This window comes from Sorex fumeus, unplaced genomic scaffold (assembly GCF_029834395.1).
Source record: "Sorex fumeus unplaced genomic scaffold, SorFum_2.1 ptg000069l, whole genome shotgun sequence".
Classification (NCBI taxonomy): Eukaryota; Metazoa; Chordata; class Mammalia; order Eulipotyphla; family Soricidae; genus Sorex; species Sorex fumeus.
The window spans coordinates 1536778-1549600 of record NW_026606126.1 but is presented as its reverse complement, the minus strand read 5'-3'; the positions used below and the strand labels follow the sequence as shown (position 1 = coordinate 1549600).

The window sequence follows — 12823 nt, the reverse complement described above, 5'->3', positions numbered from 1 at the left end:
CAGCCCATTTGAAAGATTATATTCATTAAATGATCATTATAAGGCTAATTATATTTTGGGGTTAAAATAGTTGGCTATATTTAGTAATTTACTAATTACAATATCAGACTAACCCAGTGTTATAATTGGAATACTGATAGGTGGTAGTAAATGGTAGCAGGGGTTATAGCAGTATTACAAGGATTATAGAAATGTACCAAACCATGAGTTAAGACATATTTCTTATTTTCTAGGTACAAACAGCAGCACAGCAGGTGGCAGAGGATAAATTTGTTTTTGACTTGCCTGATTATGAAAATATAAACCATGTTGTGGTCTTCATGCTGGGAACAATCCCGTTCCCCGAAGGCATGGGAGGATCTGTCTACTTTTCCTACCCTGACTCAAATGGAATGCCAGTATGGCAGCTCCTAGGATTTGTCACCAATGGAAAACCAAGTGCCATCTTCAAGATTTCAGGTCTTAAATCGGGTAAGGATAATATGTTAAAATAGTTTCTTAATCTCTGTATTATTAAATAATTAAAACTACTTTTTTCTGACTGCTAAACAAATATATAACGATACTTTAAAAAAATAAATTGGAACCAGAGCAATAGTATAGCAGGTAAGGCACTTCCTTGTACACAGCCAACCCGGATTCGATCTCTGGCATCCCGTATCATCCCCGTGCACCAACAGGAATAATTTCTGAGTGCAGAGCCAAGAGTAGTCCATGACCACTGCCAGGTGTGACCCAAACCACCACCACCCCCCCCAAAAAAAGATCAGCCTGGAGAGATAGTATAGTGGGTAGGGTGCTTGCCATGCACACACCCAATCTGTGTTCTATTCCTGCACTTCATATGGTGGTGCTCAGGGGAGCACCACCAAGAGTTAACTCCTGAGTGTAGAGCCAGGAGTAACCCCTCAGCATTCTGGTGTGATCCCCCCAAAAAAAATCAGATGATGGTGCCAGTAGATAGCATAGGGTTTCAGGGTACCTGTGCCCAACTGTACTTCTGCCATCACTGTCCCCCAGCGACTTTAGGAGGAGCTCTGGAAGCTCCTGGGCACCACCAGGGGAGGTCCTGGTGCTCCCTGGTGGGTAGGGCCAAAACGGCTCTGAATCCTGAGGTGCTAGCATTGCCCTACCAGGCCCCATTGAACAAGGAGTCTCAGTGGTAGTTTGTAGTTCATAAGATAAGAAAATAGGGATTTTAAAACTTTTTGGATTTAATTTTATTATTTGAGGTACAGTTGTTAATGTTGATGCTTTTTTTTTTTCTTTTTGGGTCACACCCAGCGTGATGCACAGGGGTTACTCCTGGCTCTGCACTCAGGAATTACTCCTTGTGGTGCTCAGGGGACCATATGAGATGCTGGGATTCAAACCTGGGTTGGTCATGTGCAAGGCAAACCAAACGCCCTACCCGCTGTGCTATTGCTCCAGCCCTAATGTTGATGCTTTTGACATCCAAAGTTACTGTTCCAGTCCAGAGAGAGAGTAGAGTGGATAAGATGTTTGCCTGGCACATGGCTGGCTGGGCCCTAGCACCCAGATGTTGCACCACCGGAAGTGATCCCTGAACCAGGAGGAAGCTCTGAGTACTGCCATGTTGGCCCCAAGCTAGCAATTTCGGAACCACAGCCCCAAACCGGGACCTTTTCTGTGTGCTTTTAGTGTGCTCTGTGCTCCCCCACCCCCATTCAGGTTTGGCAACCTCAGTTCTAGGCAGTGTTACTTTGTTTCTGTTGTGCTTAGGGTTTATTCCTGACTCTGCTCAGAGGTTTCTTTTTTTTTTTTTTTTTGGGGGGTCACACCCAGCAATGCACAGGGGTTATTCCTGGTTCATGCACTCAGGAATTACTCCTGGCCGTGCTCGGGGGACCATATGGGATGCTCAGAATCGAACCTAGGTCAGGCTGAGTGCAAGGCAAACGCAAGGCAAACGCCCTACCCTCAGTTCTATCACTCCAGCCCCCAACTCAGAGGTTTCTTATGGGGGCTGGGGCTTGAATCCTGGGCAACCAAGTGCAAGGCAAGTGCCCTTTGTATTATTTCTCCCACCCCAAGGCTGAGCTTCTTAAAGTACAATCCTTTAACCAGCTGCATCAGTAAGGAGCATTATCTGGCAAGTTCTTAGAAATGAAGACTAATTATAAGTATGTGGTACCAGGAATCGAACTGGAGCCTCTCACGTGTTCTAGCCTTTGTGCTATTTTTACAGCCCTGTTCATGACCTTAAAAAAAAATCTCATCCTTAAATCTGTTTTCTTTTTTAAGTATATCTTGATAACTAGTATTTAGCTGAAATTTTTTCTAACATCTTGTTTTGGATAGAGGGTTGGACCTCCCCAGCAGTGCTCAGGGGACAGTGATCAGAGCCCCTAGTATGCTCTGGACAGCAGCATGTGTGTCAGGGGCAGAACCCAGGCCTCCAGTGGATATGGGCTGGGCTTCAGTCTGATGGGCCCTGGCTACATTTTTTGTTGCAGTTATAATTTTACGCAGGGCCCTCTCTTCAGGTTTTCTTTTTTAGGTTTCCTTAATATTTTAATGAGATTACTTGAAAATAGCATCAATGTTATTAGTGTTGCTAAACAGTGAACCTTGTAAAGTTCTAACTCAGTTCACCATACGTCTTGTGTTGTCGTGCACTGTTTTCTGATAGTTATTAATTTTGATATTCCATTTTATGCTATCAAATTGTACAGATTTATTTGTACATTTACCAATTTCTTCTATTTTTAAAAAAATTTTTGGGTCACACCTGGCGATGCTCAGGTATTACTCCTGGCTCTGCACTAAGGAATTACTCCTGACGGTGCTCGGGGGACCGTATGGGGTGCCAGGAACCTGGGTTGGCTGTATCAAGGCAAGTGCCCTCCCTGCTGTACTATCACTCTGGCTTAATTTTACTAATTTCTCTGCTGACTTTGCACATTGCATCATCTTTTACAGAATCTAAGGTCCTGTTTATAAAGACTATTAACATTGTTGGTATTTTCAAGAAATCTTGTTAGAGGCTCCATTTCTAGCCTTGGTACCACATACTTTCCTAGTAACACCAGGAACAGTCTCTGACCATTGAGCCACAGGGATGGTCTGAGCACTGCTGTGTTTTGCACAAACACAAGGTATCCGATTTGAATAAAAGAATAAGCTCCAGCTAATGAATCCTGCAACTAATAGCTAAATTGTACATATTATTCAAGTACACAGAACACTTAGTAAATCTGACTGTATAACTTCACTAAATGGTAACATCATTTAGTTACTTAATTAGATCAAAATGAAAAACACTTATATTTAGAAATTCAAATGGAACAAATTGTTATAGAAATAAAACTATTGAAGAAAGCAAAACATAAACATCTCACATCAAATGTTACAAATGCTGGTAGAGTGCTAATACAAAAATGAACTCAAAGGAGAGAGAGAGAACACAGGGGATTGCCCTGCCACAGAGACAGGGGGGATGGGGGGATGGGGGTGGGAGGGATATTATCCATGGTGGTGGAAAATGGGCACTGGTGGAGGGATGGGTATCTGATCATTGTATAATTGAAACCAAAGCACAAAAAATTGTAAATCTACAACTTTAAAAAAAATAAAATAAAATAAAGGGAAAAAAAAATGAACTCAGACTTAAGTTCATGTGTGACAACAAAGTGAGTGAGTTAAGTGTTTAATTTAGCAGTTGAAAGAAAGAGGAAAATGTTAATGCTAAGTAAAGAAAGCAATGATAGAGAGCAAAAAAAAAATAGGAGGGCTTAATGAAACCAAAAATCTTTGAAAAGACTAATAAGATGGGATCTGGAGCAGTAGTATAGTGGGCAGGGTGCTTGTCTTGTATACCGTTGACACTCCTTCAATTCCTGGCATCCCATTTGGTCCCTCAGGCCCTACCAGGACTGATCCTTGAGTGCAGAGCCAGGAGTAAGCCCTGAGCACAGCCTGGTATGCTAAAAAACAAAACAAAAAAGCAAAACAAAAAGAAAAGAAAAGGGACTATATGATGAGGAGCCATTGAATACTAAATATTGAGAAAAAGTGTTAGCACAAATAGTCCTGCTAAGATGTGGAAATGGAGACAGAATTGTAAATATATTAGAGACTCAGTAAGTTTTCTCTGTTTTTGGTTTGGGGCTACATCTGGTGATAATGAGGGCTTAGTTCTGGCTGTGCACTCATGGAAAATCCTGGTGGGCTTGGGAGACCATATGGGATGCTGGGAATGGAACCCAGTTTGGCCTTATGCACGGCAAACGGCCCCTTCAATAAGATTCATGACCAGTTTCATACCATTACATTTGAGATAACAACAGAATAGTGAAATAGACTGGTTTCTAAGAAAATACTAAAACTGCTCAAGAATAATTAAAACCATGAGTAGATTTAGTGTAAATAAGAAAATAATAATGAACATGTAGCCTTTTCTCTGCTACATGGAGCTCTTAGGCCCATTGGTTTTACAAGTTCAAGTAAATTTCTTTTCTTTATTTTGGATTTAGGGCCTGGCTGTGCTCAGGACTTACTCCTGGTTCTGTGTTCAGGGGAATCATTCCAGGCAGGGTGTGGGGAATTAAATGGGGTGCCAGTGAATAAATCCAGGTCAGCTGTGTACATAGCAAGTGCTCTACCTGCTCTTTCTCTGATTTCTGTTAGGGGTTGTTTGTTTTGAATTGGCTGTCTCGTATTCACAATACCAAGTACCAGATGCCCAGAGCAGTAGCAGAAACTGACAGCTGGATGGGATGAATGTGGGTAGGACACTGGGACACTAGCTTAGGGAAGCTGGCACTTTGATAAAGGTGTGGTGCTGGAACGTTCCATGATGAAACGCTACCATTAGTAATATCAGAAACCGTGGTGCAGGGCTGGGGAGCAGAAACTTCCTCAAAGAAGACACGTGGGTCTGGCTCACTAGTCAGGGAGATGCAAATCCAAACAACGATGAGACATCATTCCACACCAGTGAGCTGGCTCACCCCAAAAAAGGAAAACTGCCAGTTGTGTGGATGTAGAGGGAAGGGACCCTCATTCGCTGCTAGTGGGAATGTCCAGAGGCCTAGCCTTTTTTGTAAACAATATAGACAATTCTCAGAAAACTAGCAATTGAACTCCCATTTGACCCAGTATTTCTACATCTTGGCATCTACCTCAAGGACCCCAAAACTCTATTCAAATTAGCCATTTGCACTCCTGTGTTCATTGTAGCACTATTCACAGTAGCCTGAATTCTGGAAACAACCCAAGTGTCCATGAACAAATGATTGGATAAAGAAACTATGATACATGTGCAAACAGTGGAATACTGCTCAGCTACAAGAAAACATGAAATCATGCAATTTTCTGCTCCATGGATGTATTTGGAAAGTATCACCCTGAGTGAAGTTAGTCATGAATGGGGCAGACAGAATGATCTCTCTTATGTAGGATAAAGAAATGGCGGGGGGGAGGGGTGATGGTGGTGGTGGGAGGGAGTAACAGGTGCCCAAAGGCAGCAGAAACTGGGCACTGGTCTTCCTTGGGCAAGGGTGGGTGAGACAAACCAGATGGATTTGGAGGCCTGGAACACCTGCTTTGCATGTAGGAGGTACAGGTTTAATTCCCATCACCCCATGGTGCCCAGAACAGTGCTGGGGTCATGTTCAAAAAAGAAAATTTTAAGAAGGAAATCGTGTGACCTCCTGATCCTGCCTGGTCTAGCACTGATGTCCCCAACACGCTGGGCCTGCAAAGAGCCACAGTCTGAGTCCAGGCCACACTTAAAGACCAAGTATCTCAGGAGTAGCTCCATATCCCCAAGCTGAGTGTTGGGAGTTTTTCCCGTTGGTGCCCAGGGCCTCCTGTATGGGACTTTAGGATATGTGCTGCCTTAGCGAGCACTGGGCTGCTAGAGCGTTCATTCCAGCTGCTGAGTTATCTTTCTGGCCCTGTTCCATTTTACATTACAATCGGCAGTGTACGAAAATTCCAGTCACTTACACATATATTTGCCAGTTCAGGGTAAGATCAGTTTTAGGCATTCATAGAAGTATTTTTCATGTTGTTTAAATATGAATTCTCCTAATGGCCAATAATATTGAGGGGGTTGAGGGACATGCTTATTTGCAATTAATATGTCTTGGTGTACAAATCTTCTGTGTGACAGGTGCTGCTCAGGGTGCTGCTCCTGACTCTGTTCCGGGGACCATGGGGACACAGGGGATAAGGCCAGGTGGGCTGCCTGCAAGGAAAGTGCCTAGTCCCAGTACTAATTCGGCAGCCCCAGGCTTATACTTTCTTTTTAATAGTGACTAAAAGTACACTAACTAGTGCACTGTACTTCTACACTATAGAAGTTTGAAATTTTGATGATACCTGATATTTCAATTGTTCTTTTAAAATTGTGCTTTGGTGTTACTTCTGATAAGCTTTTTCCTAACCCAAGGTCACAGGAGAAGGTGTGACTGATTTGGGGGACAGAGAGATGCTGTCTGGTTTGGTATTGAGCCTGTGGTCCATGAGAAGCAGTGCTTCAGTAACAAGTGGTAGGCTTTGTTTTACTCTCAGGCTGTTCACCTTTGTGTGGTTGAGAAGTGCTGGTTCCCTTCAAATGCAGACCCAGTCATAGCATTGATAACGACGAGCGCTGATCTCCAGTGCATCCGGACCCATTCCTTCCTTTGGTTCTTTTGCACTTTCTTTTGATGCGTGCCAGTAAAATCAACGGTTTCATCACTTCCACCTTTCCCTCTCTTCCTTTTGCTCCAGCTTTGCTAACATTTTCAGGGAAGACGTACAGCATCTTTTTGACTTATATTCATTATTTTTGGAATAATAAAAAGTGGATTCTCCTATCCTTTTTGTTTTGTTCTTGGCTGTGAGTTTCAGTGAAGTGTGGGTGCAAAGGATGAGAGTGTTCAGTGACTGAGAGCCGGCTCCCCAGGCCGGTTGATGGTGACAGATGAATGAAGGGACGGAACGGGGAAGCGGAGGAACTGGGCCCCAGGCAGATTGGTAATCAGGGACAGTTTCTTTTATTCTCGTCCTCTGTCTTACAGCTTGATTCTCCTGCTTCTCTCTTACAGCAAAGTAATTTCTCTTTTTGCCCAGTGTAGTTTGATCTCTCCCCTTTCCCTTAGCCTCATTAGATCTCTCCCCTTACAGCATAATTATATAGAAATCATGAAGGGTGATTGATGATTTCATATAGATGGGATTGAACATTGCCATAACAACAATCAGGTAAAGCTGCTCCTTCAGGGGAAGTTCTAGGAGATTCACTCAAGGACAAAATTTCATCTGAGGGTTCAGCACTCCAGATTATTAGGAGATCTGCTCAAGGCCAGATTCCATATAAGGTGTATTGCTTTCTCCTTTCCTCAGCTAGTCATCCATTTAAACAATCATAGTAAATTTACTTCTTATAACTTCTTATAATATTTCTAGTCATTTTGTGTGAACACAGTAAGAGATATAGTAAGCCTAAAGATTGGCTCTTCTTGAGGACATATCGCTATATATTTCAGACCACAGTCCTCAGGTCAGGTTAGTGTTTCCTAATCCCAGCAGGGACCTTATTTAGTTATTTCTTTTTGGGTCGTGACAGAGTGTTCCATGACCGTGCTCGACCGTGCTCTTATAATCCTTCTTATGGCACTTAGCTTGTCCCTTCCCGATGCCAGGGTAGCTTGTGGCTTGCCCTGGGTCCATCCTTATCCCTCACAGGGACCCTCCTTGTTGGAGCGTTAGGAAGTAAAGGCAACTGAGGCTTAAGTCAGGTAAATGTGACAGATGCCCAGGAGTAAATATTATTTGGAGACAGTTAACTCCCATGTTACAAAAGCGTAGCATCAACTGTCTTCCTGAGTCTGTACAAAAAGGACATTGCTAAATAAACTATGCAAAGGACACAAAGGAAAGAGAAAAACAATATAGGATTATTAGTGACTGATGGAATTGGGTGTGCCTCAGGGGCACTGTTGTGGGAGTAACTCAATAAACCTAAGCTCCCTGCTAGAGGAGCAAGGACAACCCAATGTTATCCAATACTTGGCACTCTTCACTCTTCTTTGGTGATACCCAAGGTGTCAACAGGCATTCTAGGATCCTAAGAACCCAGATAGGACAGTTGTTAAGCCTCTTGCTCTGCAAACCTCATCAGAAGTGATGCCTGAACATAAAGTAAGCCCTGAGTAAGCTGGATGTGCCCCTCCCTACCCCCCCCCAAAATAAAAAAGATTTCATTCTTTTTTTCTCTTGCCTTTTATTTTTTGTTTTGTTTTGGGGTTGTACCTGGCAATACTCAGGGATTACTCAGTACTCAGAAATTACTCCTGGCAGTGCTTGGGGATCAATTGGGATGTCATCAAAACTGGATCAGACATATGCCCTACTCCCTGTACTATTACTCTGGCCCTCTCTTGCCTTTTCATCGGTTTTGTGTTTGGGCCTGATGGGTATCTTACAGGGCTGAGTGCATGCCTTGAATGCTAGTGCCCAGACTTTATCACCAGCACTGCATTGTACCCCTGGCGTTGCCGGGAGTCACCCCTGATACCACGATGGCCAGGTATGGCCTCAGAACAGTCAACAGAGGTAAAACTTTTATCTTTTTCATCTTGCCTCACTGTTGATAGTTTATCTTAAACAAAATTGCTTGCCAGTTCGTTTTTGTTTTTGTTTTGGGGCATATCTAGCAGTGCTCAACAGTTACTCCTGTGGGCTCCTTGCTCAGAAATAGTCAGCAAGGTGTGCTCACCTGGAGTGCTAGGGACATGTGGGACTTAGGGATTGAACCTGCGTTGACTGCATGCGGGCATGCTCCCTGCCCTCTGTATTATTGCTTGGCAAGTGGGGAAAAATGAGGCATATATATATATTTTTTTTCTTTTTTGGGGGGGTCACACCCGGCAATGCTCAGGGGTTACTTCTGGCTCTGCACTCAGGAATTACTCCTGGCAGTGCTCAGAGGACTATATGGGATGCTGGGAATCGAACCTGGGTCAGCCACGTGCAAGGCAAACGCCCTACTCGCTGTGCTTCAGCCCCAAGGCAGCTTAAAGTACTTAGAGACTCAGTACATATTAGCCTCAGATATACCTCAAATACGCTAAGGTTCTGTTTGGGCTAATCTCTTTTACTAGTACGTTGAGGACTTTGCCTCTATTGCAGGGTCTGAAGCTGTGCTCAGCGACTGTACCCATCTTGGTGCTTTGGGTCTAGGCCTTCCCAGCAGTGTTCAGGCTCCAGGTGATGCTGAGGATTGAACCTGGGCTCCTGCATGAAAGGCATCTGCTGAGCTCTCTAGCCCCCTAGGAAGCTGCTAGTAAAAGCAATTTTTGTAGTTTTAAAGTATTGGAATTGTTCATTTTTTTTTTGCAGGGGGAGGGGAAGGGCTTTTTGGGTTACACCCAGTGATGCATAGGGGTTACTTCTGGCTCTGCACTCAGGAATGCTTGGAGGACCAGATGGGATGCTCGGAGTCAAACCCAGGTTGGCTGCGTGCATCCCTACCCTCTGTGCATTACTCCAGCCCTGAATTGTTCATCTTTTTAAGCGGGAGATTTTATTTTATTTTTGAGGGGCCACACCTGGTGATGCTCAGGGCTTACTCCTGGGTATGGTCAGGGGACGAGATGAGGTTCTGGGGACTGAACCTGCTGGCTGTAAGCAAGGCAAATGCCTTACCCACCACCCTCTCTCTCTGACCCCTTAATTTATAGATAAAAGATAAAACGTAATGTGCCACTGAGACGGCTGAAGGACTGGAGCTCGTAACACCTCTGCTTCCATCTAAATATAGTAAAGGCAAGATTTCACTTCTTAGAGCTGAGTAGGTCTCTTGTGTGCAGGTATGATTTTTTTTTATCCACTTAGCTGTTGGGCACGTTGAGTTATTTTCAGATCTTGGCTGCTGTTAATAGCACTGCAGTGAACATAAGTGTGACATATCTTTTCAGATTAATGTAGGTGCCCCATGCCGTGGTGCTGGAGCTGCTGGTGACTTGGTGCCTGGGACTGCGTCTGGTGGTGCTCTCGGGGTAGGTGGCCCCAGCAGCCATACTCAGAGCCCGTGTCCCACTGCTTTGGTGGTCTTGCCTTGGACCCCAGCAATGGCTTTCTTTTGGGGGAACCACACCCAGTGATACTCAGGATTACTCCTGGCAGTGCTCAGGGGAGCATGTAAGTTGCTCGGCATTGAACCTAAGTTGACCATGTGCAAGGCAAGTGCTTTCTCTGGTCTTCCAAAAAACTTTTTTTTTTTTGTTTTTGGGATGGATTCCAAGGACTGAAATCACTTGATCATAGGATTGCTCCTTCTTGAGTTTTTTTTAGAACTCCCTATGCTGTTTTCTTATCTTTTTTTTTTTGGGGGGGGGGGTGGCTTTTTGAGTCACACCTGGTGATGCTCATGGGTTGTTGTTGGCAGTGCTCGGAGAACCATATGGGATGCAGAGGATCAAACCCGGGTGAATCTCATGCAAGGCAAAAACCCTTCCTGCTTTTTCTCTCTGTCGCTCTTTCTGCTGTTTCTCTTCCCAACCTGCAGTGAATACAGGTTCTCTTTCCATCACATCCCAGATAACACTGGCTGCATGGGGAACCTGGGCCGCAGACCGACGTGAGGGTGTGTGGGAGTGCTGGTGGGGCGTGGCATCTCTCTTCAGTGGTTCTTGGGACTGCGGTGCCCAGTGGAACCCAGGCTGTGCATTGTAGAGCGTGCATCCTATCACGCACAGCCCTTCCGGCACCTTGCTGGTCCAGTTTTGGACTGTTTGGATCCATACCTGCTGGTGTTCAGGTGTTACTGGCTCAGAGGTCATTCTCAGTGGTGTTCTGTTTGATGCTAGGGGTTGAATGATGGTTTCCCACATTCAATGCTTCTACTATAACTATTTGGACTGTCTTACCAGTCTTTGTAGACTCTTTTTGGTGTTGTTTACACCTGGCTGTGCCCAGATTACTTCAAGCAGTGCTCAGGGAATTATATGCCATGCCAGGGATCAAAACAGAATTGACTGTATACAAGGTAAGCAAGCACCTTACCCTTTATTTATCTATTTATTTATTTATTTGCTTTTTGGGTCACAGCTGGTGATGCACAGGGGTTACTCCTGGCTCTGCACTCTGGAATTACTCCTGGCGGTGCTCAGGGGACCCTATGGGATGCTGGGAATGGACCCTGGTTCGACTGCATGCAAACCAAACACCCTACCTGCTGTGTTATCACTACTGCCCTGCACCTTACCTTTTATACCATCTCTCCAATCCCACTGAAGACTTAACTTTGTTTTTGTTTTTGTTTTGAGGCCACACCGAGCGATACCTAGCCCCTCTTGAGTTTTTAATATGGGCCATTCTCACTGGTATGAGGCTAGTATTTTGATACATATTTCCCTTACAGTCACTAATTATGAACACTCTTTCATATGCCTGTTTTCTGCCTTTGAGAAAGTGTCTGTTCAGCTCTCTTCCATTTCTGGATGGGGTTTTTGATTGTTGTTGAGTTTTGTGTGTTCTTTATATGTCTTGGATATTGCTCTTTGTCAGATGTGTGCTGTAATAAAATTGTTCTCAGCTGGTTGCCTTTATTTCCTTTTTTTCCTTTTTTTTAAAGTGGTAAATATTTTATTTTTATTTAATTTTTAAAAAATTTTTATTAGTGAAACACTATGAGGTACAGTTGTAGACTTAACAAATTTTTGTGCTTGGGTTTCAGTTATACAGTGATCCAGTACCCATCCCTCCACCAGTGCCCATTCTCCATCATTTACATTTTTTAAAAAAAATTTTGTTAGTGAAACACCATGAGGTACAGTTATAGATTTACAAATTTTTGTGCTTGGGTTTCAATTGTACAATGATCAAACACCCATCCCTCCACCAGTGCCCATTCTCCACCACCATGGGTCCCAGTATCCCTCCCACCCCCCATTCCCCCGCCCCACCCTGCCACTGTGGGAAGGTATTCCCTTTTGTCCTCTCTCTCCTTTTGGGTGTTGTAGTTTGCAAAAGAGGCATTGAGTGGCAATCATGTTTGGTCTGTAGTCTACTTTCAGCATGCTTCTCCCATCCTGGGAGGATCCTCCCAACACACTTTATTTGGTGCTCCTTTCTCTGTCTGAGCTCCCTTTTCCCCTAGAGTATGTGGCTGGTCTCCAAGCCGTGGAGCAAAACTCCTGGTACTAATCTCGGCCACTCCTAGGTGTTAGTCTCCTATTTTGTTACTATGTTCCCCAGATGAATGCAATCTTTCTATGTCTATCCCTCTCTTTCTGACTCATTTCACTTAACATACTTTCCATGTAGTACCACTTGTATGTAAATTTCATGACTTCTTTTCTAACAGCTACATAGCTCCATTGTAGATGAAAGGTTGCCTTTATTTTAGCTATCATTTTACAGTACAGGAACTTTGTTTCATAGTTACATTTGTTTATATTTTCTTTGGCTTTGTTTCTGGGCTATAGCTGGGGTACCAAAGTCTTAACTCCTGTCCGTGTGCTCAGGAATCAGCCAGGGTCAGCCTCATGTAGGGCAGGCACTGAATCCAATAGGGTAAAGTCATTGAAGACACTGCTGAAGTCAGTATCACAATAGGTCTACATTTTCCTTATATTTGGGTTCTGACATAATATCAAGCACATAATTAATTTTGAGTATGGTTTGAGACAGGGTTCCAATTTCCTATCTTCTGCATATAGCTAACTTGTTTTACCAGACTACTTACAGACTTCTTCACTTCCTGCACCTTGCTCTTGTGTCCTAAGTTCTCTGTACAGGCTTTTGCGGACTTTCAGTTCTGTTATATTTATTTGAGAGTCTACTTTTTTTCCAGTACCACACTGTT

At 43.8% G+C, this 12823-nt stretch overlaps 1 protein-coding gene across 1 annotated transcript in view; it reads left to right on the top strand.

Annotated features, from left to right (window-relative positions):
- HIKESHI (heat shock protein nuclear import factor hikeshi) overlaps nt 1–12823 on the top strand; it is a 41212-nt gene that overhangs the window by 4210 nt on the left and 24179 nt on the right. The window contains exon 2 of the mRNA XM_056128832.1: nt 234–471. Coding sequence (XP_055984807.1) covers nt 234–471 — 238 coding nt within the window. The remainder of the gene's footprint in view (nt 1–233; nt 472–12823) is intronic.